The 24869-nt window shown below is 39.7% G+C and overlaps 2 protein-coding genes across 2 annotated transcripts; one reads left to right on the forward strand and one right to left on the reverse strand.

Annotated features, from left to right (window-relative positions):
• Nucleotides 1-1445: 1445 nt before the first annotated feature.
• On the reverse strand, nt 1446-12353 carry CBLL1 (Cbl proto-oncogene like 1). The gene is made up of 6 exons (XM_063307995.1): nt 12291-12353; nt 8348-8512; nt 5256-5353; nt 4912-4995; nt 3448-3521; nt 1446-2922 (listed from the first exon to the last, which is right to left on the reverse strand). Exons 1-6 carry the CDS (start codon nt 12301-12303, stop codon nt 1884-1886), a joined length of 1473 nt encoding a protein of 490 aa, XP_063164065.1. The 5' UTR covers nt 12304-12353; the 3' UTR covers nt 1446-1883.
• Nucleotides 12352-24869, forward strand: DUS4L (dihydrouridine synthase 4 like). Its single transcript, XM_063309358.1, has 7 exons — nt 12352-12465; nt 14490-14626; nt 16409-16530; nt 17432-17549; nt 18606-18728; nt 19487-19713; nt 23227-24869. The coding sequence occupies exons 1-7, from the start codon at nt 12352-12354 to the stop codon at nt 23475-23477; spliced, it is 1092 nt and encodes a 363-aa protein (XP_063165428.1). The 3' UTR covers nt 23478-24869.

Genomic DNA, 24869 nt, shown 5'->3' on the forward strand with positions numbered 1-24869 from the left:
TAAATCTTAACTAATTTATAGGCTACCTTTCTGGTGCTCACACACTCCTGATGGGCCAACTGCATTCACAAACTACGAAAGAGAAGTGCAATTTTGGAAAATAAGACTGCCAGCCTTCCTCCCATTTTCCTTTCACCTTCTTTGAAATAAGCCTTTCCCCTTTTAACTCCTAAAGATTACGTTTACTTCTACTGCAGCTGAAGACTATCAAAAATGCCCCCAAAGGCCTGCTAATCCGTTCAAACCCAATTTAAAATCCTCTTTATTCTTAACAATGTTAAGAATACCTTAACATGTTAAGAATACAATGTTAACATAACATCAATCCACTCTGATGCCTATCTAAAAATTAAGACAAATTTGTATTGAGAGTTTTTCCATTTTAAAACAGTGATTAAAAGATTGGCCATTCTATATGTAGGCAGCACAAGAAAGGACATGTTAAATGTTAAAAACCTTACATTATTCAGAATCAAAGCAATGAACACAGACATTCTTCATAACTCTAGGTTTAGTGGAACTTGATCCCTAGTGCTTACCTCTTTATAGTATTTTTAAAATCAGAATTGTGCATGAAATCTAAAAATTGGCATGATCTACGCGAGTCAATTTGCTGCACTTCACTTCTCATACTGGAACAAACCTGTTTGCTACCCACAAGAGTATTCACCCAACCACAACCGACATTTGTTATGCTTGATATTTAATACAATTTTTGCAGGCATATTTCATGTTTTAAAAGTGTATGCTGCATTATATGCATCTGTATTTAACAGATGGCGTGGTCCTTCATAAAATTTCTCCCAGGAAATAGCAGTACTTAAGTAGAGTTGGGATAGGTGATCCTACCACCTCCTCAAACATTTACAATGCAATCCTATGCATCACAGGTTCTCAAAAGTTTGCACTACCACCCTTCCCCAAAGATACATGAATCTTCGTGACCCTCTCCATTAATAAAATTTGATAATAAATGTGCTGTGATTTGTGGCTGGTTTTGACTCATAGGAGCAGCCATCTGTAAACATTAACTCCAGATTTTGCTCTCTGCTTTAGCACTCCTATTTGACCCGCACAAGCCTGAACAGCTTTCAAACGAAAAATAATTTAGGTGTTTTTCACCAAGCTTTGAGAATCCATGTTATATACATTTACTGAGAAGACAATCCTATGGAATTCAGTGAGCTTTACTCTCAGGAGCTTATATATAAAATTTTGCTTAAGTGCTCTGTGAAATATAAACCTTGCAATTCTCGACATGCATTGAACTAACGTGATGGACTGCTTTAACTACACTTCACCCTTATTTCTGGAAGCAATCACAGCCCTCTCAACAGACAATGTCATTTTTCTGGCTTGAAGAAAGAAAAAATAGCAAATCATTTCTCCTTACTCCTCAGTCCACCCCAAACAAAAATGTTAATCTCATGTAAAAAAGCAAACGGTTTTGGACAATATTTTAAATTTAATTGTACACTGGTTGACAAAAAAAAGGTATCACAAACAAAACTATCAGATTTAACAAAAATACTTTAAAGTGGTACAGTAAGTGTTCAGTTGTTGGGAGGCCTTATAAATGTTCACCTCTGGGACAATTTGGTCAGACTATGGATACTAAGTCTTTAAAACATTGCTGTCAACTAGAGCCACTCAGCTTACAAGGTACCAGATGTCAAGAATCCTACAATCAAAGTTTTCTTTTTAAAAAAGAATTATTTAAGCTTTAAATCCCCAGAGAGCTTTACAGTCAGAAGTTTATTATTTTTCCAATAAACAAAGCAAAACAGAAAAGAGAGTTCCTCAAACAGTCAGATTCATTAAAAGGCTGCTGCTGCTTAGAATGTTATCCTTCTATTGTATTTTAGTTCAAATCGCTACTGGTATCATTGATAGTATGGCCTGTATCTGGCTTGGTCGGGATGATGCGGTCCAGGAAGTGGTGCTTGAGAAGGCGGACCTTGCATTCTTGGTGGTGGTGGTGGCCCTCTTGGAGCTGGCCATATGCCTGGGCTCATTCCCCCTGGCTGAGTGAAGGGAGGACTGAGAGTTCCTTGGTCTTCACTGAATTTTGGCAAAGCATTGGGGTTGTAATGGTGGGGAGGGGGTGCGCTTACATTGACGGGGGGGCCACCATGCTGAGGTGGTGGCGGCCCAGGAGGAGGATGATTCATATATGGTGGAAGCTGTGCAATAAGGTGTCCAGGGGGAGGGGTTATGGGTGGGGGAGCAGAGGTCATTGGGGGAGGTGGTGCTTGACTGTACACCAGATGAGTACCTGCAGCCTGGGGAGGATGCTGCATTGGGTGACTTATTGGTGGAGGTGGGGGAGGGGGAGGTGCATAATGTTGCTGGGGGGGCATAATATGATGCGGGTGGGATACCACTGGTTGGGCCTGATATTCAGGATGATGGTGAGCAGGTGCTGGGGCGGGTGGAGGTGGTTCTCGAGTACCAGAGTTTGAATCATCCTGGATGGGGACAGTGATAAGATTGCTGTGCTTTCTTGTTGAAATGCGAAAGGTGTCTTGGCTGACCGGACGAGGGGGAGGCGGAGCCATGGACATCTCCGCCGGGGACGCCCGAATGTCTTCGTGGGGCTGGTTGTAATGCTCGTGTGGCACGTGCTGCAATGGCGGCGGTGGCATCAGGATGTGCTGCTTTGGTGGCATGTGGCTCAGGTGATGCTTATCGGGTGGCATTATGAACCGCTCAGGGATTTCAGCAGGAGGAGGAGCGATCGGAGGATGAACAGGTTCTAGCGGAGGGCGCGCGACCGGCTTGCCAGCTCTCATATGACGGTGGTTGATGTGAGCCTGTAAGTCCCTCTGAGATAAGTATGTTCTCTTGCACCCTTGCACAATACTACACATGAAGAGAGACCCGCGTACACACTGCTCAATTCGCTGCACTGGCTCATTACAGCTAGATTAGAAAAAGAAACAAGAATGGGATTTATGGACACTACAGTTAATACAAACAATCAGAGGGTACAATATATTCTTTACGTGCAATTGTTTTCTTCTGTGCTGGCTCTTGGTCCTGGACTAGAGCTTTGCACCCAGAGCTGCTGGAGAGGCAGAAAGGTAATAAATGAAGGACTTAACCTACTATTCCATAATGCCATTGGGCCTAATGCACCCCAGGCTGATTATTGTATTCTGGTCATTTATCTGCTGTAACTTGAACAGTAGAAGTCTTACTGCTACCAGCTGATTGTAAAACAAGAATTTCTTTGCACGTGGCCAGCGCCATCCTAACACAAAGTAAATGTGATCTAATCACAAAAATATTCTTTCTTCTTGGCCCCAAAAGAGACCTGATTCATGTTGACAGGTTGCTCTCTTAAGGAGAGAATGCGTCAGATGGAATCGAGCCATGTGCACTAATGATCAGGAAAGAAGGACAGACTATCACCCACCCACAAAAGTGCCACTCTAGAAAGCTTACCCTGGACACATCTTGTCACCTTTCTTCTCGTGTAAAAGAGCACACTCATAGCAGAAAACATGTTTGCAGGGTATCTAAAAAACAAAAACTACATTTAAGAAAACACTGCAGGCAAATATCTTAATTGCTTAAATAAAAAAATCAGCACTTTGCTAAATCTGCACTTTTAAACAGGGTAGTATGGTATTTTCTATTCCCATTTTCATTTTGATTTTACATCCGAATAGAAAAACATTAAGACTGTTTAGCTACTGAAAAGCAATGAATAAATATGAAATACCAGAACAAACCAAAAAAAGGACTGGAAGTAAAATGTTTACACCTGAATTGTTCAAAGAACTAGAACACTGAAAATATATTTATACAGAGCTTAACTAAATCTCTCTCCCCCTCTGCTGGACATTCAAAGGTTATACCAAATCTCTTAGTTAAAATGCATATACAGTGAATGGCAGAGACAGGGCTGGATGGACTATACATGTGTGTGTGTGTGTGTGCGTGCGCGCGCTCTCTTTGGGTGATTTTGATCTTAATCTATAACCTGGCAGGGAAAAGAACTACAAATCTGAGATAAATAAACCAACCAACAATTCTATATACTCCTCTCTAAAGCAAAATACATCAAAAGGTTTGCAAAATATTTCATTTCAAAATACTTGAAGCATAAATTTCATGAAATGCCCCAGCTTGAGCATGAAAATGATGTTCACATGTGAAACAAGGCTGGCTTATGCATTTTTGAAGCATTTCAAGCTTGTAACACTCGGAGCTTGAAATGTTCCCAGAATGCCTGAGCCAGGCAGTTATCTGAATTTTCATGCTTGACACATTTCGAAACAAAATGGTTTGCACGTCCCGAATCAAAAGTCTGAAAAGCCAGAAGTGCTTTTTCCCGGCAACTGCAAACTGCAATGCTGGACAGATCAGTGCCTTTCCTTCAGCTAAACCAACATAACAGAGATAAGCAATCTTTTGGTGATCAAGGGTAGCCCTTAATCTTCCTTGGTGGGGGCAGGGCTACAGTGGGCAGGGCAATGGTGTGACATGGTTGGGGATATGTCACTCACAAGGACATTGCCAGAATTTTCTTTTTTCCTTTGGGGGTGGGAGAAAGGTGGAGTCTCAATATTTTATTCTCTACATTAACTCAAATTCAGGATTTCTGCATTTCTCTCCTCAAAGTGTTAGGGAACCATGCCACTGATTTTCAGTTATCGTAACTGGTGGGAACTCCAGAGGCTACCAAAAAAGGGGTACTGAAAAGCCACAAGGGGTCCTGAGGCTTCAGGTTGCCCACCCCATTATTTAAAACCAACACAAAAAAGTTTGTGTTGACTTTCAACTCATACAATCTCCTGTTTAACAGGGCTCTGATGCAGAAACAATAGAGCACCATTTTTCGAAAGGAAAAGACCATTCTCTGTATCAGGACTGTTATGGAAGGAATTAAATGCTTTCACTTACCATGCGTCCATACATTTTAATGGGTAGCCCACATTTGTCACAGAAATGGACTGGGGTGTCATCCTTCTCTCCAAGTAAATTTATCTATCAAAATACAAACACCATGTTTCATTAGCTGACGACCACCCTGTACTCCCATACTTATTGAATGCATCTTTACAAAGCCTGATTTTTTTAAAGTTTTAGTATGATTTTATTAGATCACTACTGCACATTTAATAACAACATGCTAGTTGCTATACAATTTCTATTTTAAAAAAAGGTAGAAAACTCCTGTTTAAAATAAACATTTGAATTTTTGTAGACAAGCTAACATATATTTAATATTGAGTCAATTCCCATACCTTGAAATCCCAGAAGAGGTGCCCAGGGAACCTTCGTTGATTACTAAACACATCAGCGCCTTTGCATTCATACCGTTCTTCTTCATTGTAGTCAAACTCTTATGGAAAACAAGCCCAAACAAAAAAATTCAGCATTAGCTCTCACCTTAATAGGTAAAATTCTAGTCTAAGAATCAGAATTTCGCAATCTAAATGCAATTCAGTTGCATAAATATAAGTAAGCATTTCACAGCTTATTCAGAAAAATATACCAAAACAACAAGACTGTTTTCTCTGTGATCAAGATACATGCTTGGATACTTTGGGCACACAATGAAGTTCATTAAACTTTCACAATTGTTTACCTTTGTTCATTAAAGTATTAGTAATTAAGCATCAAGTGTGTGTGTGCGTACTATGGTAATAAAATCCAGAACCCACAAATATATTTTTCTTACATTCTTCAAAACACTTTTTGTCATGCCCTCAGCTAAGGGTTGACATTGGTAATAATGGTTCAGGAAGTTTCATCCAGTTCCACCAATACAGACATTTGTATGTCATATATTAGACAGCTCTCCGTTGGCTGCAATAAGCTTCTGGCCTCCAGAATACAAGCCTATTCCCTTGGGACCAAGGTGGTGGAGACAGAGACGATCAGAGCACCAAAAGGAAGGGTAACTAAGACTACCTGGGATGTGACAACTTCATTCTATTCCCAGGATAGCAGTTCCTTTGCTGCCAGGGAGAAGAAAGATCTTGGGCAGGGAGATTTCATTTTGAAGTTTAGGAAGATGTTCCTAAAGGACGGATACAACTCTTGGGTGATTAACCAATATTCTCTAACACCAAGGATACTCTTCCAGGGACAGAGGATTCTTGCTTAGGTGATTGGATCACTAAAAACACAGACAGATGGGGATTGTGGCAGGCATGAAAATTACATGGTGACTTGTCTGCTCATGAAAAGACCATGGACATCACAGGCCCTCAGATATAAATTGCTAGATTGTGTGGGTAGGAAAGAGTCGTCATGGTCCATGTTCCCATCAATAATAATGGAAATGATAGGAGACAAAGAGGCCATGAAAAAGGTTAATGACAACAACATTTGAAAGAAGAAGGTATATAAATACAGGTAATCCTTGTTTAGCGACTACAATTAGAACTGGCAACTTGGTCGTTAAGTGAAGCAGTCGCTAAATGAAACCACAACTGTGCTTATGATCTTACTTCAGCTTTCCTTGGCTTACAGACCTGCAAAGGTCATAAATGTGAGGACTAGTCGCGAAGTTACTTTGTCATCACCATCATACTGTGAACGGTCGCTAAATGAGTCAGTTGAGAGGACTACCTGTATCTATGTGAATGCTAGCTAAGATACTAGAAACAGAATGGTTTGCTTTTAAAGAACACACATATAGCAGAAACCTGATGGAACATAATCAGTGGGATATGACTTTTCTTGGATATAAACTCTACAGAAAGGACAGGGAACAGTGCACCAGAGGAGGTATTGTTCTTTATACAAACAAAGGTTGTAAATCTAATATGCTAGAAAATACTGAAAGACTGAAATCCTCCACAGAATCGTAATATCACCCACCTGATCAAAATGCTACAGGTGATCTTACCTTGAACTGGTGAAATTGTCAAAAGCTGCCCAAAGGCTTACAAAATAGGCAGCAGACAAATAATGCTACATAAACAAACAAACGGTGTGCAAAAGTGAAGCTGCTATAAGCATGGAGAACTGCAATTACTCTCACATAAACTGGATACCTGTGTCCTGAAGCTGCAGCAAAGAAACCAAATTAAATAACTGTGCCTCAGAATAGTCAGTTTTAGGTTCAAGCAGAGGGGGGGGGAGCAACTCTAGATCAAATTCTGAGTGGAGACCATGATCTGGGGTGAGACATTGGTGTTGTGAAACCAACAGGAGACAGTGACCATAATGCTATTACACTTTGTATACATGCAAATGGAAAACTGCCAACGGGGTCCAACAATCACATTTGACTATATAACAAGAAGCTTATAAAAATGAATGAAGATACTAACTCAGAGTGCAACAACTGTGAGCAAGGTATATTCCATCCTAGGGTTAAATAAGAAAGGGACTGGAAAAAAAAATGCCCACACTGTAATGCCCTTCTGCAATTCTGTGGTGTGTCTGCATCTGGAATAGTGTCTCAGTCATTGACTGTTCTGGCTGCCCCATACCAGAGCTGGGAAAAGAGCAGAAGAGGGCAGCCAAAGTTATCAGGGGGTCCAACCGTCTTCCCTGCAAAAAAAAGCTAGAATGCTTAGGACTCTTTAGCTTGGAACAAAGCAATTAAAGGGGGATCTGACTGGGGCGTACACAATCATGCATGGCAATGGAGAAAGTGGGCACGATTTTTCTCCCTCTCTGAATAATACTGGGATCAGGAATCATTCAATGATTGGAAGGAGATTTAGCACAGACAAAACAAAGTACTGCTGTACACAGCACACACCTTATGTGGAATTTGTTACTGTAAGAGCTGGTGACAGCCAGTAACTTGCACAGCTTTAAAAAGAAATTACAAAATGTCATGGAAGACAGTCGGTCTATCGAGAGCTATTTGTCCTGAGGATTCCATGCTATCTCTGGGGTGGGGACATCACACATCCGGATGTCACTTACAGAGGAAGAAAGGCAAGAGAGGCTTATGTCTCTGTCTCCTACTTCTAGGTACCCCAGAGGCATCCAGCTTGCCCCCGTAAGAAACCAAAATGCTGAACTGAGGTGGGCTTGCCGTCAGCCTGATTCAGCAGAGCTGTTTTTATGACAAGAACAGCCATATCTAAGAGAGCATTCCACTATAAAGACACCACATGAAAGGGAATACTCAAGCTAGCTTAATGCCAGCCTCAAATGTAAAAGAAACGGGAAGCGGTCTATTCCATTTTTTCCAAGAATGGAAAAAACAAACACAATATACATACATGGATAGAGAGGGGCTTCTACTCATCCTTTGGACCCTTGGTGTTTGTTTTTAGCACCCTCTCTATTCAGGAAAACTGAACGAACAGCAGAAATTGAAGAGACATTCTGGAATTACAATATAATGTTGCACAAATCAGTTTACCTTCTTCACCAGCCTTTGAAGGTACCCTATTCATATTTCTTGTAGGACGAGGTGGTGTGGGTTTTGCTTTGTTGGTCTGTTTGGAGATGAGCTTTATAGGGATACGCCGACGAACATCAAGACCACCCAAAGCTCCAGAACTATTTGTGCCTTGCAAGTCATTGTCTGTATGAAAAAACAATAAATGAACACAATATGATATGCCAGTTTCCATTTCGACAGGTCTGAGATACCACTGAACCTCTTCACCGTTGCTTAATGGACACTGTGGAAGAAATAAAGTATTTAAAAATTAAGTTTTAGCAATGTTAGGTAAGGTTTCTAAAAAATGCCACTAATTCAATAAGAGCATGCTTAGAGCTAAAATATTTTTTTTTAAAAAATGAAATCAAGCCAAAAACACAGGAATGGGAATAAATAAATGAATATATCTGTGGTAAGTAAAATACAATTCTTTCAGCATTGACATGGTACCCCCAAGGAAAATGTGACCAATTTTGATCACAGTCAAATTACTGAGGATTGGCTTATTTTATCTGAGAGTTAAGATAATTTGATAGGTTTGAAACCTGTCATCTTAATCTAATTATTACACACCTCTTTCTTCTCAATAGGGTTGCAATATTATCATCTATCTGTTCACTGAAGGAAGCAAGAGAACATGCATTAAACTGATCCACCGCAAAGGAAGGAATTTAAGAAAAGATTCCTGCATCTGGACATTTGCCTAGATGTCTCTACCTTGTTCAGGCGACTTATATTTTAATACTTTCCTTTAATTTCAAAACAAACTTAGGCAGTTAAGTCTCCTCTCACACATCTACCTTCACTGTGACATCTTTGGCTTAATCCAGTTGTCCTCATCTCCAACCGAGATAAAACTTGAAGTACTTGCAACCTCATTTTCTCTAATTCATGCTCAGCTGCTCTGTCCCCTTTTCCTGTTTGCCCTCTCCTTTTGTTGGCAAGCACACTGAAGAATTTTAGATTGTAAGTTACTTGAAGACAGAAGGCATTATTTCATTGTATGTTGCAGTTAAGCGCCACTTTTTCACCTATTGGTTTCTATACTGTACAAAATAGTATACAGAACTAATTATTATCCTTTCCCACCCACATAAAATACATAGCCAGGTGAGCAAGTTTCAGGGCCATTTGGAAGCCGGTCTGTTGCTTTACTAGCAAAAAGAATGCAATGGTACTTTTTTACCATGTTATCAAAATTATTCATGTTCAAGATATATCAGTTATAAAAGTCTATTTTGGCATTAACATAGCCCAAACTGCAAAAGAAAGTTAAGCCTTAAAACTAACACTAAATTATGTATGGGAAAGTATACTTTGTGTATCAAAACAACTGAGAATTTAATTCGTGTACATACTTCACATGTGTTGTCCAATCACAAGGGATTCTCACCCCATAGGATCTTTGAATTCCTAACATTTTCAAATGCATATTCTGCTCTTGAGCCGGTCCATCAGTAACAGCAGCAGTGCAGCAATACCTACGGCTGTACATACTGTATGTACTCATAACAGGTAACAGCTGGATAAAGAAAACTATTTAAATTATCACATACTTTAATATAGCAGCTTGTAAGAAGATACAAATTCTTCCTGAACAAGTTGAGATAGAAGGGTGGAATTTTAATCACTGATACATAGATGTCACAGAGCTGGAACATGAAATGCAACAAAGAACAGCCCCGTGGGCAAAAGTTCTCAGTGCTTATTCAAATGATCTTAAAACTGCCAAAATGGGTTTCCATCAATACATACTAAGAGCCTACCAGATAATTTAAGCCATCTGAAACCCTCTACTAAATCAATCCACTGACAGAATGTTTATACATGATCACATCACTGTTCAAATTAAGCGCAAATGGCTTCCTGCATTATCAATCCCCAATCCATATTGTCAACTTTATAATAGTGAAATGATTTCTGGGTAATACTACGTGCAACAAGGAACATATGCTGATGTTTCACTAGCAATTCGAAAAGTTTATTTGGAATAAGTCTGAAATTATTGTTATGTCCATTTCATATGGCCTGTTCAGTGGAGTGGAATGCTCACAACTAATCACCTAACCGCCACGTAGATGACAGTTGATAACGTTTATATTATTCTTCCTCACAACTACCAGTGGAAATGGGAAGAAGCTTTATTTTATCTTTTTATATTATTACTAGGCCATGTGACAACAGAAGTTCTCTGATTATGTTATAAATTTTAAAAAATGTGTCACAGCAAGAACAGCAGCAAAAGGGAAATGTTTAGTCTAATGATGCTTCTAAAAAAATCAAAACATGTATTACTGCATACCCTTGTATAATGCTTTAATTTTTTTAAGATACCACAGATTCTTGACTATTTTTGCTGCAGCAGACTAACATACCCATTTCACTGGAAACTATCAGAAGTCAACTACCAGAAAGCAGAGAAATGCAACCACAGGCTCACATCAACTTAAAACATAAATCAAAAGAAAAAGCCTTTGAGCTAAGCAATATTAAGACTGTAACACTGCTTAAAAGACCTCCCACTCCAGTGAAAAAGGCCTCTCCCTGGTGCCAGATTAGAAGAGGCACTAGGCAGGGAGTTTTTTGGGGGGGAGCTTTCATAACCCTGCCAAGTAAAGAATTGTATTGGAAAATCTCCCTCTCACAGTCATTTGCCATCCTTATCATGGTTTCCTCGGAGAGGGCCCTAAGAGCATGCAACTTGCTGACCACCTGACATGTTTGAATTACAGTTCTCAGGCATTATGGTCACTTATGGAAACTGTAGATCAAACTCATCTGATAGGAGCAGGCTGGGGAAAGCAGTTGCTGCTCTGTAATAAGGAAAAGGGGTGGTGGGATGTTATACTGGAGGTCTTTTGACACTGAGGAGCAGAATTCTGATGCTCTGAAACAAGGTTTCTCAACCAGGGTTCCGTGACACCCTAGGGTTCTGCGAGAGGTCACTAGGGGTTCCCTGGGAGATCATGATTTATTTAAAAAATTATTTCAAGTTCGGGCAACTCCACACTAAAGAGGTAAGTCTCATCCTTTATTTGTAGTTTAAGAACGCTGCTAATGCATATATACAGGTCTATTCATAAAACAAATAATTTTGTAACTTCTGGCCTATGTTTTGAGCCTGAATGTGCAGGGCTTCCCCAAGGCCTGAAAAATATTTCAAGGGTTCCTCCAGGGTCAAAAGGTTGAGAAAGGCTGCTCTAAAATCACAAACAAGACAGCGACCCAGGCTAAGGAAGGCAAGGAAATCCAAAGAGAGACTTTCCTTCAAACTTTCAGCACAAGGGACGGATCCGCAGAGCAGATGAGTCTCCTTAGAGTGGTGTTTCTCAACCGTGGCAACTTTAAGAGGTGTGGACTTCAACTCCCAGAATTCCCCAGCCAACAAGCTGGCTAGGGAATTCTGGGAGTTGAAGTCCACACCTCTTAAAAGTTGCCAGGTTGAAACACTCAGAGAACCGGGATGGCGCCACTGGCCTGTCGAAAACAGGGAGGCAGCAACCAGGCAGCCTGTGGAGAGCCCCTTTCGGGCCAGCGAAGGCTGGAAGGCGGACGGAAAGCCCAAAGGAAGCCGCGCGCGAAGCGATCGACGAGGAACCGCCGCTCAAACGGACGCGGCTGTTGCTACCCAGGAGGCGGCCCTGCGGGGCCCTCAGGCACGGCGAGAAGCAAAGGTAGAACCCAACGGTCCGGCTGTCCCTCCGATTCTTCCCAAGGAAGAGGCCGCCTGGGGCCGCCCAGAGCCAGGCCGCGGTAGGCCGTGCTCGGCTCCAGGGCTTCCCCGCCTGTGCGCGCAAGGCCGCCGCGCCCGAGCCCCCGCGCCATCCCCCCTCGAGCGCCGCGGCAGTCGGAAACGGGCGGCTGGGACGACGGAGCCCGACGGGGTCGGTAAAGGCAGCTCCCCAACGCTCCCGCTCACCATTGTGGTCCATGATTCGGCCTAGGGCACTCTGGGACCGGAAGTCGCAGCCGTCCACGGGATGGGCGGGGCCGGAAGCAGACGGCGCGGCAAGAGAGGGAGCGGGCGGGGGGAGAGGATAGACGCAGGTGTGGCAGCCGTTCTGGGGAGTCGACACTTCCGGGTTCCTTTTCGAGTATTTTGCTACGCCCGGGAGAAGAACGCTGCAGAGGGTGGCCCATAGAAGAAAACAAACTGGGAACCTGTGAGCAAAAAGCATACTTTTTAGATTGGATGTATTCGGGTAGCGATGAGCCCCGACTTCAGATAGGAGATGCCAAGTTGGGTGTATCTAACTCAGTGTTTCTCAACCTTAGCAACCTTAATATGTGTGGACTTCAACTCTCAGAATTCCCCACCCAGCATGCTGGCTGGGGAATTCTGGGAATTGAAGTCCACATATCTTAAACTTGCCAAGGCTGAGGAACACTTACCTAGAGAGAGAAAAAATGGAGGTTGTATGTATTCTGCCTTGGGTTCTTGGAAGGAAGGAGGGATGCATATATGCATAGTATTGCAGGTTGCAACTTGGAGGCGCTGCAGGGCTTGGCCGCGATTTTCAGCCAGGGAGTTGCAAAAAGCTCTTAAATCCATACAGGTCGTATGTAGAAGCTACATGTACACTTAAAAAAAAACTTACTCTCCCGTCTCTTCCACACGAGACCTCTCGATCTCAAAAAGCAAAATTCTGTCTTTTATTATTCGTTCATGAAAGCTTCATCGACCCCGGAGTACGGAGGGGTGAACAAATAAATGCCTACCAAGGGACTCGAAAGTCAAGGAAGCTCGTGTGAATCTAAATTATACGTTTACCGACCGATCAAAGCGGCAGCATGTAAACGGGAACGTCCATAGAAACATAAATGTAGAGCAAGCTATGACCTCTTCCTTGCACAATACTTCCGGCCTAACATAAAGTTCTGCCTGTGTATCATGAAGATGTCACATGGAGCATCTTCAGTATAGAGCTGCGAAGGAGGCAAGAACGACAGTTTCGAGGACGAAGTTCAGTTTTTGGCAGAAATTAAGGTTGTGCATCACTTTTCAGTTTCTAGTTTGGGGCAAATGTTTTGTCTCTCTTTTCTCCCTACGGCCTGGGCAGACTTCTGGGGGGCATAAGTAGCAAGGCAGCATCTTGCATTCACGTGTGTTGTTCACGTGTGAATGAGCTATGGATGCTGAAAGAAGATGACCGCAGAGGTTTTCCTACCGCCGCTGTTCTTCTTTTCTTTTTCGCAAAGCAGGACAAACGGCCAGGCTGGAATTGGAGGCTTCCAAGGACTAAACCACAGTCAGCTATGCAGTTCCTCCTGTGTTTCTGAACTAACCACCATTTGGTTCAGGAGCAAAGTGAAAGTTGATCCTTACTGTTTACATGGAAACTACTCTCAAATCTCAGATCACATTAGCTGATTGGAGATTTTTTTTTTTAATTTCTGGCACCTTCCTTGGGCAGAAACATGGATCCAAGGCATTATGGCTCACAGTTTTGATGCTCCCCCCCCCCCTGCTTTTTAATGCTACATGAAATTCTCCTGGGAAAGGTGGGAATGTGGGTAAAAATGATATTTAAAAATCTAGCACTGGATCAGGTCTGATTCCTTCCCACTCACATACACACAAACACCACCTTTGGCATCTCTCCAAACGCTTAGTTTCTTTCAAACTACTGTGACACTATACGGTCTGGCTAGCCCAGTGTTTCTCAACCTCTGCAACTTTAAGATGAGCGGACTTCAGCTCCCAGAATCCCCCAGCCAGCGCACTGACATTTGGGGCAGCAGTGACCATAGGTCCTTTATTATAAAGGACAGTCCTTTATTTCAGAAAGCTATCCTAAATTACATACATAATGTAATTTAATTACTTATCTGCTTGGTTTTGCTCTTGAATTTTCCTTTGTAAAAAAAAGTTACAAACATAAATGATTATTTTTTTTAATCCTTATGAATCTCTTTCAGATTTGCCCCTTTTTCAGGCCTGTCCTTTGTTTTTTTCCAAGAAAATATGGTCACTGTATGTAGAGATTTTGAGGCTGTTCATCAAAGGGCCATCAGAATCAAACGCAGGATTGTGAGCATTCAGTACACAATCAAGGAAACGATGATGGGACCGTGGGGAAATTGTTCATAAGTCCTCTTTTTTTGTTTTGTTTTGTAGATGCGGTCTGATAACATTGATAAGTCCAATCAGTCCAAACAAACAGGGCAGTCGCAGTCTCCACTAAAAAACCCAGTTGATTTGTTTCATTCTGAACAGGTCGTGAAAATATGTGCTCCTATGGTTAGATATTCAAAGTAAGTGCTATTTTCAGATTGGGCCCCATTTATATCTGTATGTTCAATCATCATTCCTGCATTAACCTAATAACAACTCTTTTGCTCCATCTGCAAGCCACAGTTTATTAAGGGTATCATCCTATAGTATCAAAGTTTTAAATAAAGGAATACTTCTTTGATATAAATGTCCCTGGGCTTTCAACCAGTTTATACAACCAACTCTGAGCAAGCCCCAGTATGAACCCTGGCATCCAGTGCTTTTCTTTACTGTTGCCAACTTCAAAAAGGTCAGAATGTTATCATTGCTTGGTACTGCTGGCCAATCAGAGAGTGCCTTCCCCATCCATATTTTTATTTTAGGTTGTGCGCATTATTTCCCCAAAAATCCAAGTGGCGGTGGTGGTCGTAAGCTGTTAAGCCACCAAGGCAATACCACCTCTTTTTCTTAAAACACTTGTGAGATAATAGCATCTTGGCAAGGTGTACAACAGTTGAATCTCTACAGAGAGGGAGGAAATAGTAGGTTCAACCCAAGTGTTAGGAAGGGCAAGTTGAAGTAGAGTACATACCATTGGAAATCCCTAAGCTCTCCATAGCTCTGGCATTCAGAAAGTGAAATAAAGTTGGAACTGAGCTTGTATTAACCTTCTAATTTCACATTCTTTAAAGTACTCTTCCACTGATTTACAGGTTCAGAATATGTTTGTTATCTCAAAGCTTGCATAAATAGTATCAACAAATTCTTACGAAAATGTGTTAATGGATTTTATAGTTTAGATCAGGGGTTCCTAAACTTTTTTGCCATCACACCTCCCTTTAGTGTAATCTTAATGGACACACCTCCCCTAAAAATCCAAACATCAAAATGAATACCAATGAACAATGAAAACAATACAGTGAAACTCTGAGAAAGGTGGATTTATTGTAACAGTGTAACTAAAAGGTTCTTCACACCTCCCCTGGACTCTGTCTGCACCTCCCCAGGTACACCTCACAGCTTGGGAAACCCTGGTTTAGGTTATTCCTCCAAAGCTTCTAAAAGTTATGGAACTTCAGAAGCAGCAGTAACAAACATCCAAATAACATTGCATAAGTAAACTGGATTAGCTGAAGAACAGAGATGTGGGTGTGGGTTTATACCAGTGCATCACCTACTTGGGAGCAGCGTAAAGGCCTTGTGTGAAAGTGCCTAGTCATATAAAGATAGCTGCAGTGATGATAGATTCTTCCTCAAGTGGGAATGTGGTTGTCATCTAGCTATGTCCCAGGCATGATGGATTAATTTGCTTTGAGGCACAAATGGCTGGTGGATTGGCTGAACACAACTGCAAAACTAATCTATGAATAATTCACCGAAAGTCCATGGGCTACCATCTATTGAATTATACAGATAGGTAATTGTACTGAATTATTCTACAAGGTGTGGTGTGAAAGTGGCTTTACGTAATGAAACGATCAAGAAGCAAGTTAACCTTTTCTGTTAAAGAAATAAGGTTTTTGAAACGGGTAGCTTCAGGATCCCTCATGGTCAAAATGGTGAAAGCGGTGTTGTACAGGCATGACACAAGGTACGCCCCTTTTATACTTTGACACAATGGCACAATGCTGCTTCCGTCATTCCCCTCCCAAGGATGCCACCACTTTGAAAGCTATTTCAATACTTTTTCTGTTAATATATAAAATGACCCAACTGCATGCAATGTTTTTCAGAATAAAATACCAGATCTAGAGGCTAATTTGAAAAAACACTCCTTTGGTAAATTAAACATTTGCTTATCTCAGATGTTTCTTTTTTTGTAGACTGTCTTTCAGAACTTTAGTCAGGAAATACAACTGTGATTTATGCTACACCCCAATGATAATTGCAGCTGATTTTGTCAGATCTGTGAAAGCCCGGCACAGTGAATTTACAACAAACCGAGGTAGAGTGTTCGCATTCTGTTAGGTTTCTGCAGCTTTTAAAATCCTTTTTAATGCTCATTTAGTTCTCTTCCAAATATCTTTTAAAAATCTATACAAAACTGTATTTAGAGTTCAGGAAGACCTTGAGTAGAAGGAAGAGACTGTTCGTTGCACAGAGATATTAAATATTATGTTTGGTTTTGGCCTGATGTGTTGTTAGAATTGAGAGCCAGTTTGGTGCAGTGGTTAAGGCAGCAGGCTAGAAACCAGGAGACTGTGAGTTCTAGTCCCACCTAAGGCACAAAGCCAGCTGGGTGACCTTGGACCAGTCACTTTCTCTCAGCCCTAGGAAGGAGACAATGGCAAACCACTTCTGAAAAATCTTGCCAAGAAAACTTCAGGGACTTGTCCAGGCAGTCTCCGAGAATCAGACACAATTGAATGGATTTAAAAAATTGTTAGAATCAAGCCAACAGTGATTTCTTCAGTAATGGAACAAACCAGGGTTTAGTGTGATAGAGGAATCCATTCACAGCCTGCAGTCCTGTGCACTAACCCTTCTTCAATCTGTTACCCTCCAACTATCTTGAGTTTGAAATTGTTCTTCTGTCTACTTTTTAAAGTTAAATTATCCTTGGATCAAGGACTTATTCATTAGATCTGAGGCACACTTTTTTCTCCAGGAGCTCCAAGAAGTATGCATATATCTACAACAAGAGCCCTGGGAGATAGTTGGGGCTGCAAATAACTTCTAGTCCAAGGTATCCAGTGATTTCAACAGCTGATTATGGATTCAACCAGGCTCTCCCTAGCTGGAGTTTAGTGCTAGCCAATACACCATATTGATTCCCTCATTGATGTATCTGGAGTGCATCTTGTTTCATAAATATCAGTGGGTTTTTTTCATTTATTACATTACAGGTGATCATCCTTTGATTGTTCAGTTTGCTGCTAAAGAAGCACAAGTTTTAGCAGATGCAGCTGGCCTTGTTAGTCCATTTGCAGATGGCGTAGATTTAAACTGTGGTTGTCCACAAAGGTAAGGGACCTGAGACAGTATATGGAAACAATGTGTGCTGTCTCTTTCTCTCTCTCTCTCTCTCTCTCTCTCACACACACACTTGCTATCTTTCAAGGGGAAATCCTCCCAACAAGATTCAAATAAACAGAACATGAAAATACAACTGAAACGATATAAAGTGCAGAACATTTCAAATAAAACACATACTTTATTCAAAATGTATACATACGTATCCCCCATGTGTTTGACCAGTGTCTAAAATGGTGTTTTTCAACCTTGGGAGCTTCAACTCCTAGATTTCTGGGAGTTGAAGTCCACAAATCTTAAAGTTGCCAAGGTTGAAAAACACTGGTCTAAAAGGTCCTTTTGATAACGCCTTTAACTTAATACATTTAAGTGGACCTCCGAGTTTGATTGTAAAGCCCATGCATGTTTATATAGCTGTAGGAAGTCCTTCAGATAGTGTGGCTATGAATCATTTGGGTTATTGCTCCATCATTAAGACCATTTGTTTATAAGGATAATATTTAGTACAAGAAAGCCACTTTGGTCTAGTGGTTAAGGTGCTGGGCTAGAAACCAGGAGACTGAGAGTTCTAGTCCCGCCTGAGGCATGAAAGCCAGCTGGGTGACCTTGGGCCAGTCCCTCTCTCTCAGCCCAACTCACTCACAGGGTGGTTGTTGTGCAGAAAATAGGAGGAGGAAGGAGTATTAGGTATGTTCCCCGCCTTGAGTTATTTATAAAAATAATAAAGGTGGGATAGAAAATAAATAAATAAATACAACATGGCAGGGCATATGTTGCATATCCACATGAGTACAGAAAAGTATAAGTAGCATGTATTATACAATCTTTGACCGCATCATGGGGAAACTGACATTCATTTTTCTGGAATTACAAAGAACACTTGTTAGACAATTTAATTCAGGCTTCCTGAAAATCTCACTTTTAACCATATATTCAAGATGGTTTCCTTAAAGAATGAATTCTTTAAAATGTATATATATATATATATATGGAAAAATAATTATAAATCCTGTTACAGAGGACTTATTCTTCATTTTTTTCTTCCAGGTGGGCTATGGCAGAAGGGTATGGTGCTTGCTTAATAAACAAACCAGAACTGGTACAAGAGATGGTGAGATTAGTAAGAAATCAAGTGGGAAAACCCACGTTTTCAGTATCTATTAAGATACGGTAAGTCCTTTATAGATATATGTGTGAATGTATTTTATTTATTGCCTATATAAAAATGTATTATGAATAATCAGTTAAGAAGCTTTCCTTATTCCCGAACAATATGATTTAGTGAAAAATCAAGGAATTTGTATTATTCAGGAATAATAGTGCAATATAATTAAAGGAATATATTCATTTTCTAAACATTTGGTTTGTTATGTGTCCAGCACAACAATGTGATTCATGAAATTATGTAAACATACTACTTGATATACTCATTCTAAATACATTTTGCTGATGACACAGCCTTTAGGATCTTTGAGGATCCTAAGTCCTTAATCCTTGAGGATTAAGACCAATGTTGGTGGCCTAGGCCAAGGTCAAGAGGAAAATAGTTGAATTTATAGCCCACTGAAAGCAAGCAACCTTTAGATACAATTAGCTCAAATTCCATGGATTTGGGTGCAACTAATTTCCTTTGGATTAGAGCCAAAACATGACAATCCCAGTCCTTATAGACAACACTGGGTGGGTATTAGTAATACTGAAGTATGTGTTTTTAAAGGATGTAAAAGTGTGTGTGTGTGTAGTTGCGTGTATGAACACACATACTTCTACACACACACACATATATACACACAAATGTAGACAATATGTAGATAGATACATGTCTCTCCCTCCCTCCCTCCCTCCCTCCCTTGATTCTTAACCCTTCGCTATATTTTCATGCTGAATTATCTTCTGAATTATGATATTTCTCTTGCATGGAATGGAAGGATTCATGATGATCTAAAGAGAACTGTAGACCTCTGCCAAAAGGCAGAAGCAGCTGGAGTATCCTGGATTACTGTACATGGGAGAAATGTAGAAGAAAGACATCAGCCGGTACATTACGATGCAATTAAAATAATTAAAGACAGCATATCAATACCAGTGGTAGCTAATGGTGATATGAAATCTCTAAAAGATGTGGAGGCGATTCATCAAGTAACAGGAGCTGATGGTGAGAACAAACCTTGGTTCTTCTGAGATTTTTTTCTCCCATGTTTGTTTCCAGAAACGGGTAATGTACATGCATGTTTTATGACGGGCATTAAATGTGAGTTGGTAACAGATAATTACCTTGGTCAGCTTTTTATTGACATTTTTTCTTGCCATAGATTCTGACAAAGCAGACTACAGGTAATCCTCGCTTAACAACCATTTGTTTAGTGACAGTTTGGACTTACAACGGTGCTGAAAAAAATGACTTACAACATGTCCTCACACTTACGACAGTTGCAGCATCCCTGCAGTCATGTGATCATGATTTGGGCACTTGGCAACTAGTTTGCATTTATGACTGTCGCACCGTTGTGTGGTCACATGATCGTCATTTTCTACCTTCCCAGCAGGTTTCTGCATGATTTGCTTAACAACCACATGGTTCGTTTAACACCTGCAGTGATTTGCTTAACGACCCCTGCGAAAAAGGTTGTAAAATCGGATCAGATTCACTTAATGACCACTTCGCGTAGCAACCAAAATTCCAGTCCCAATTGTGGTTGTTAAGCAAGGACTACCTGTACTGCTATTAAGGGCTTATACCAGCTCACAAGAAAAAGCTTTTCAAAATTTATTTATTTATTTATTGCATTTCTATCCTGCTGCAATTTAAGTCAACTCTCCAAAAGTCACTCCAATCATTTATCCTTTTTTTTTTAAATATAATTTTTATTGAAGAAATTTTTAACACGATAAATACAATACAAATACTAGAAAAGAAACAAAATAAGAAAGAATAGTGAATAAATAAGAAAGAAAATAGAAATAGAAATAGAAATAGGAAAAAGAAAGAAAAGAAAAGGATTATAAACCAGTGGCTTCCAATTTTTTTGACAGCGGTTATAAATGCATTTATATTCTACCCTCTCTCTCTAAAGTTTATTTATTTTATTTATTTATTATTCAAATTTTGCTATTGCCCATCTCCCCCAAAAGAGGGATTCTGGGCAGTTTACAATAAAATTAATACTATAATAATAAGCGATTAAAATCCTATAAAAATAAAGCAATTCACAGATATAAAATACAATATAAATAAATATAAAATCCAAGAGACTATAAAAATTCTAATCTGGTGGGAGGGGCTCTAAGACACGAGCCACCCCCACAAATGGCTACCCACCTTCCCGCCCCTAATAAACGAAGTTGTTGATCTTTCTCAAATCAAACTAGTTAACTTTGCCATCTCTGCTAGTTCTGTTATCTTCACCAACCATTTCTTCCTTGAGGGTATTTCAGAGTCTTTCCATTTTTGTAAATATAATATTTTTAAATATAATAGTCTTGCAGCAGTAATCATATATAAGAATAATCTTCTATGGTTCTTTTTTAATTGATTGTCCATTTATCCCAGAAAGAAAAGTTCTGGTTTCAGTTAAATGTTGATCTTTAAAATTCTTTGTATCATTATATGTATTTGAACCAAGAAATTTCTGGCTTGTCAGTCATTTCTCCTTGTTTGTTTGTTTGTTTATCAAATTTTGTCACTGCCCATCTCCCTCAAAAGAGGGACTCTTTTAATAGAGAAAAATGACAGGATAAGCCATTCTTGTTTCGATATGAATGGACCTAGGATTCCTCCTATTATGAATGACTCCCACTGAATGGAATGAGAAGCAGACCAATAGAATCTGTCTGCTCACATCTGTAAGTCGAGGTCTTTTAGACTGGCGATGCTTACAGTACTTGAGAATCTAAAATAGCGATAGGGAATTCTGAGTAAACTTGGGTAGAAATAGCTGTGACACAGTTGTTTACATGCAGAATAAATACATTAAATCTGTAGACTATAATACTTAAGGATCTTTATTCCAAGAATATCTGAAAAACAAGATCATCTAGTAGAAAGGAAAGATGTATAGGCATCCATACCTAATGATGACAACAACATGACAGAACAGGCCTTGTGATGTCATGACATAAGCTCATGTTATACAGAGCAAGCTCATATTCTACAAAATACATTTCACGGTATTAAGTGAGCTTACTCATAAGCGGATGTTAATAGAATAGACTAAAATTTAGCCAATCTACCCACCTCCATTTATCTTCTGAATCTTCCAGAATTCTGCCTTTCTGCTTGCAGTGTTTTCAATATTTCCATTACTCACTTCCTCTATCTCCCACTCAGTGAATAACCAGCATCTTGAAATGTTTTAATAAATAAGTGAAGAAATTATGACACTCTTAGGTGGGTTATGCAACTTCTACAGATCTCTAGCTCTTTGAAATGTACATCACCTTCAAGGCAGGGGGGAGCAACCTCTTCACATTTTGTGGTCTCCAAATCCCCCTCTAACTGCAGTTGTCCAAACTTGGCAGTATAATTTTTTGCAAACCGTAAGCCTGTGGAATATCTTGCTGAGGAAAGAGATCAGGTTGGCCGTGTGATAGTTTTCTTCAAATACTTTAACGGATGTCACATCCAGGAGGTCAAGACCTGCATAGGTAGAAAGAAAGGAAAAAACAAGTGGCAAAGAATGGATTCAGGAGATTTTTTTTTTTAAAATTGAAATCTCTTTATTTTGTAGAAACAAGAAGATGGAACAGCTTTAATAATATGTTAAAGGAGAGAGCTAGTTGTTTATTTTTATTTTTATTATTAATATTTGTGCCTTTGAGTCAGTGTTGACTCCTGGTGACTGCCTGGACAAGTCCCTGCAGTTTTCTTGGCAAGGTTTTTTGAATTGGTTTGCTATTGCCTCCTTCCTAGGGCAGAGAGAGAGTGACTGGCCCAAGGTCACCCAGCTGGCTTTCATGCCTAAGGTGGCACTAGAACTCACATCTCCTGGTTTCTAGCCCAGTGCCTTAACCACTACACCAAACTGGCTGTTCAGTTCTTTATTACTACAGAGGTTTTCTTTTTCCTTTTTTAAAGTTTTAGTTACAGTAATTTCTCTCTCTCTCTCTCTCTCTCTCTCTCTCTCTCTCTCTCTCTCTCTCACACACACACACACACACACACACACACACACACACACAGAGTATTATCACAGTTCTGTCATTTGTATTTTTAATTTCACAAATAAAATAAAATAGAAGGCAGATTCCAGCTGAAGGTTAGACCTTTAGCCTACCAAGAGCACTTGGACAGTGGAACCAGCTGCCAGAGAAGTAGGAAGCTTCCTTTCCTAAGGAGTCATCTATCAGGGATGCTTTAATGGAGGTTCCTGCACTAACCAGGGGGTGGGACTTAGCGGCCAGATGCCCTTCTTCAACTCTGTGATTCTGTGTACTGTAAATTCTGATGCAGACTTAAGCTTAAAAATGAAGAAAAACAAAGCTATCTAAAAGAAAAAACATGGTCCTACCACTTTGCATCATCACCCCTCCTTTTCTGGTCCCACCCTACCCCTAAAATGGTATAACTATGGCCACCAACTATGGATACCAAAAAGTTATCCACTCCAGCTTTAAAAGAGATAAAATCCATCTTAATAGTTTTTGAAATGTATTTCTTTTCCTTTCATAGGCGTTATGGTTGCTAGAGGGCTCTTAGCAAATCCAGCTCTGTTTGCAGGATATGAAGAGACACCTCTGCAGTGTGTCCAGGACTGGGTGGACATAGCCCTTGACCATGGGACTCCTTTCACATGCTTCCATCATCATTTAATGTACATGTTAGAAAAGGTTACTTCAAAACAAGAAAAGAAGATATTTAATGTTTTATCAAGTACATCTGCTGTTTTGGACTACCTTAGAGATAATTATGGTATTCAGTAGCTTTCTAAATATATTTAATCATAAGAAGACCAAACTTCTCTTATTTTAAAATTGTGTAATATATATCTTTTTTCCTACTCAGTGATTTCAGTGTGTGTATTCGCAGGTTTTAGCATCTTGTGAATAAAAGCAACAATAGTCCATAGGTATATTCAGTCCTCATCAGCAAACTATACTTTATGGTATGTGCAAGCTGTGAACCATAATTTCAAGTTGGTGTGTTTTGATTGAGCCCAGCTGGTATGGTTGTAATGTATGAAGGTGCTTATTACAATTGGATATAATTCACCAGTTCCTCCTCCCCCAGTATCCTGCATTCCTTTTAGCAGAGATTAGTATCTACAAACTGATTACAAACTTCCCTACTAATCATTCAGATAACGAGCATTCCTTGGGAGGAATGTACATTTGGTATACATTTGAACAATCATAGCTTGTCCCAACACCTTGGTCAACTTGATTTAATAGCCAAAAGTGTTGTTTCATAACCCGTAAGTAATACCTGAGTAGGTAATTATATGGAAAGTAGTAACATCATGTCTTAGAACTTCATTGGATTCAGTGCAACAAAAGGATATTAATTCTTTTTTCTTTGGTGCAATTTTTGATCTTGGAGGAATGTGTTGTTAAAAATGAATAAATATTGATTAAATTGGCCATAAGTGCCAATTTATTTTAAAGCATCTATATTTGAAAGGAAAGGATATGAACTCTTTTGTGGTACTTGACGTAATAAAAGATTCAGAACCTGTATTAAGAATTGTCATAAGTAGAAAGTGTACTTTAAAAGACTAGCTAATCCAATGATGGAGAAAACAAAAGTTATGGAAATATTGGAGTTCTGAATACCGCACAATAGTTCTGCCAATTGAAATGACAATTAAATGCTACAAGAAGTTTTTAAGCATTAACTACTTTTGGTAGTAAATCTTTCAGATTTTTAACACAGTCAGAATATGTTACTCATTCCGGAAAATATTACTAAATAAAGCATATTTCCTATTTATTTAAAAAAATGAAAAGCATGCATCAATTTAAGCAGGGTTCTGTATGGTCTAAACAACAATTGTATAATGAAATATTAATGCAGTCCTAATATTGAATATTTTAATCTGAAGATGAAATAATAATTGTATATTTAACGTCAGGAATTTTATTTTTTTAATTATTCCAATTGTGCCATGGATTTAATTTCTGTTACATCATTTATTGCATTACCTTAATATTCATTATCGCCTTCCTTCTTCCTCCATATTTAACAGATCAAGTTTTGTCATATTTTACTAAGTGTAAAAAGGGATTTTGTTCTATTTAGTACTATGTTACTTGGGGATGCTGTGTGATTCAGTACACAAACCATAGATGGTTTTCGGGGGGGGTTTCTCGCTCTGT

Source organism: Candoia aspera, chromosome 7, assembly GCF_035149785.1.
Source record: "Candoia aspera isolate rCanAsp1 chromosome 7, rCanAsp1.hap2, whole genome shotgun sequence".
Taxonomy (NCBI): Eukaryota; Metazoa; Chordata; class Lepidosauria; order Squamata; family Boidae; genus Candoia; species Candoia aspera.

Coding starts and splice junctions, on each gene's coding strand:
- CBLL1 (XM_063307995.1), bottom strand. Junction 5,354..8,347: donor TTCAAAGGCTGGTGAAGAAG/GTAAACTGATTT, acceptor GTTTTCCATAAG/AGTTTGACTACAATGAAGAA. Junction 3,522..4,911: donor TTAAAATGTATGGACGCATG/GTAAGTGAAAGC, acceptor TTTGTTTTTTAG/ATACCCTGCAAACATGTTTT.
- DUS4L (XM_063309358.1), top strand. CDS start 12,352: ATGGGCGGGGCCGGAAGCAGACGGCGCGGCAAGAGAGGGAGCGGGCGG. Junction 16,531..17,431: donor TGAATTTACAACAAACCGAG/GTAGAGTGTTCG, acceptor ATTACATTACAG/GTGATCATCCTTTGATTGTT. Junction 17,550..18,605: donor AACTGTGGTTGTCCACAAAG/GTAAGGGACCTG, acceptor TTTTTCTTCCAG/GTGGGCTATGGCAGAAGGGT.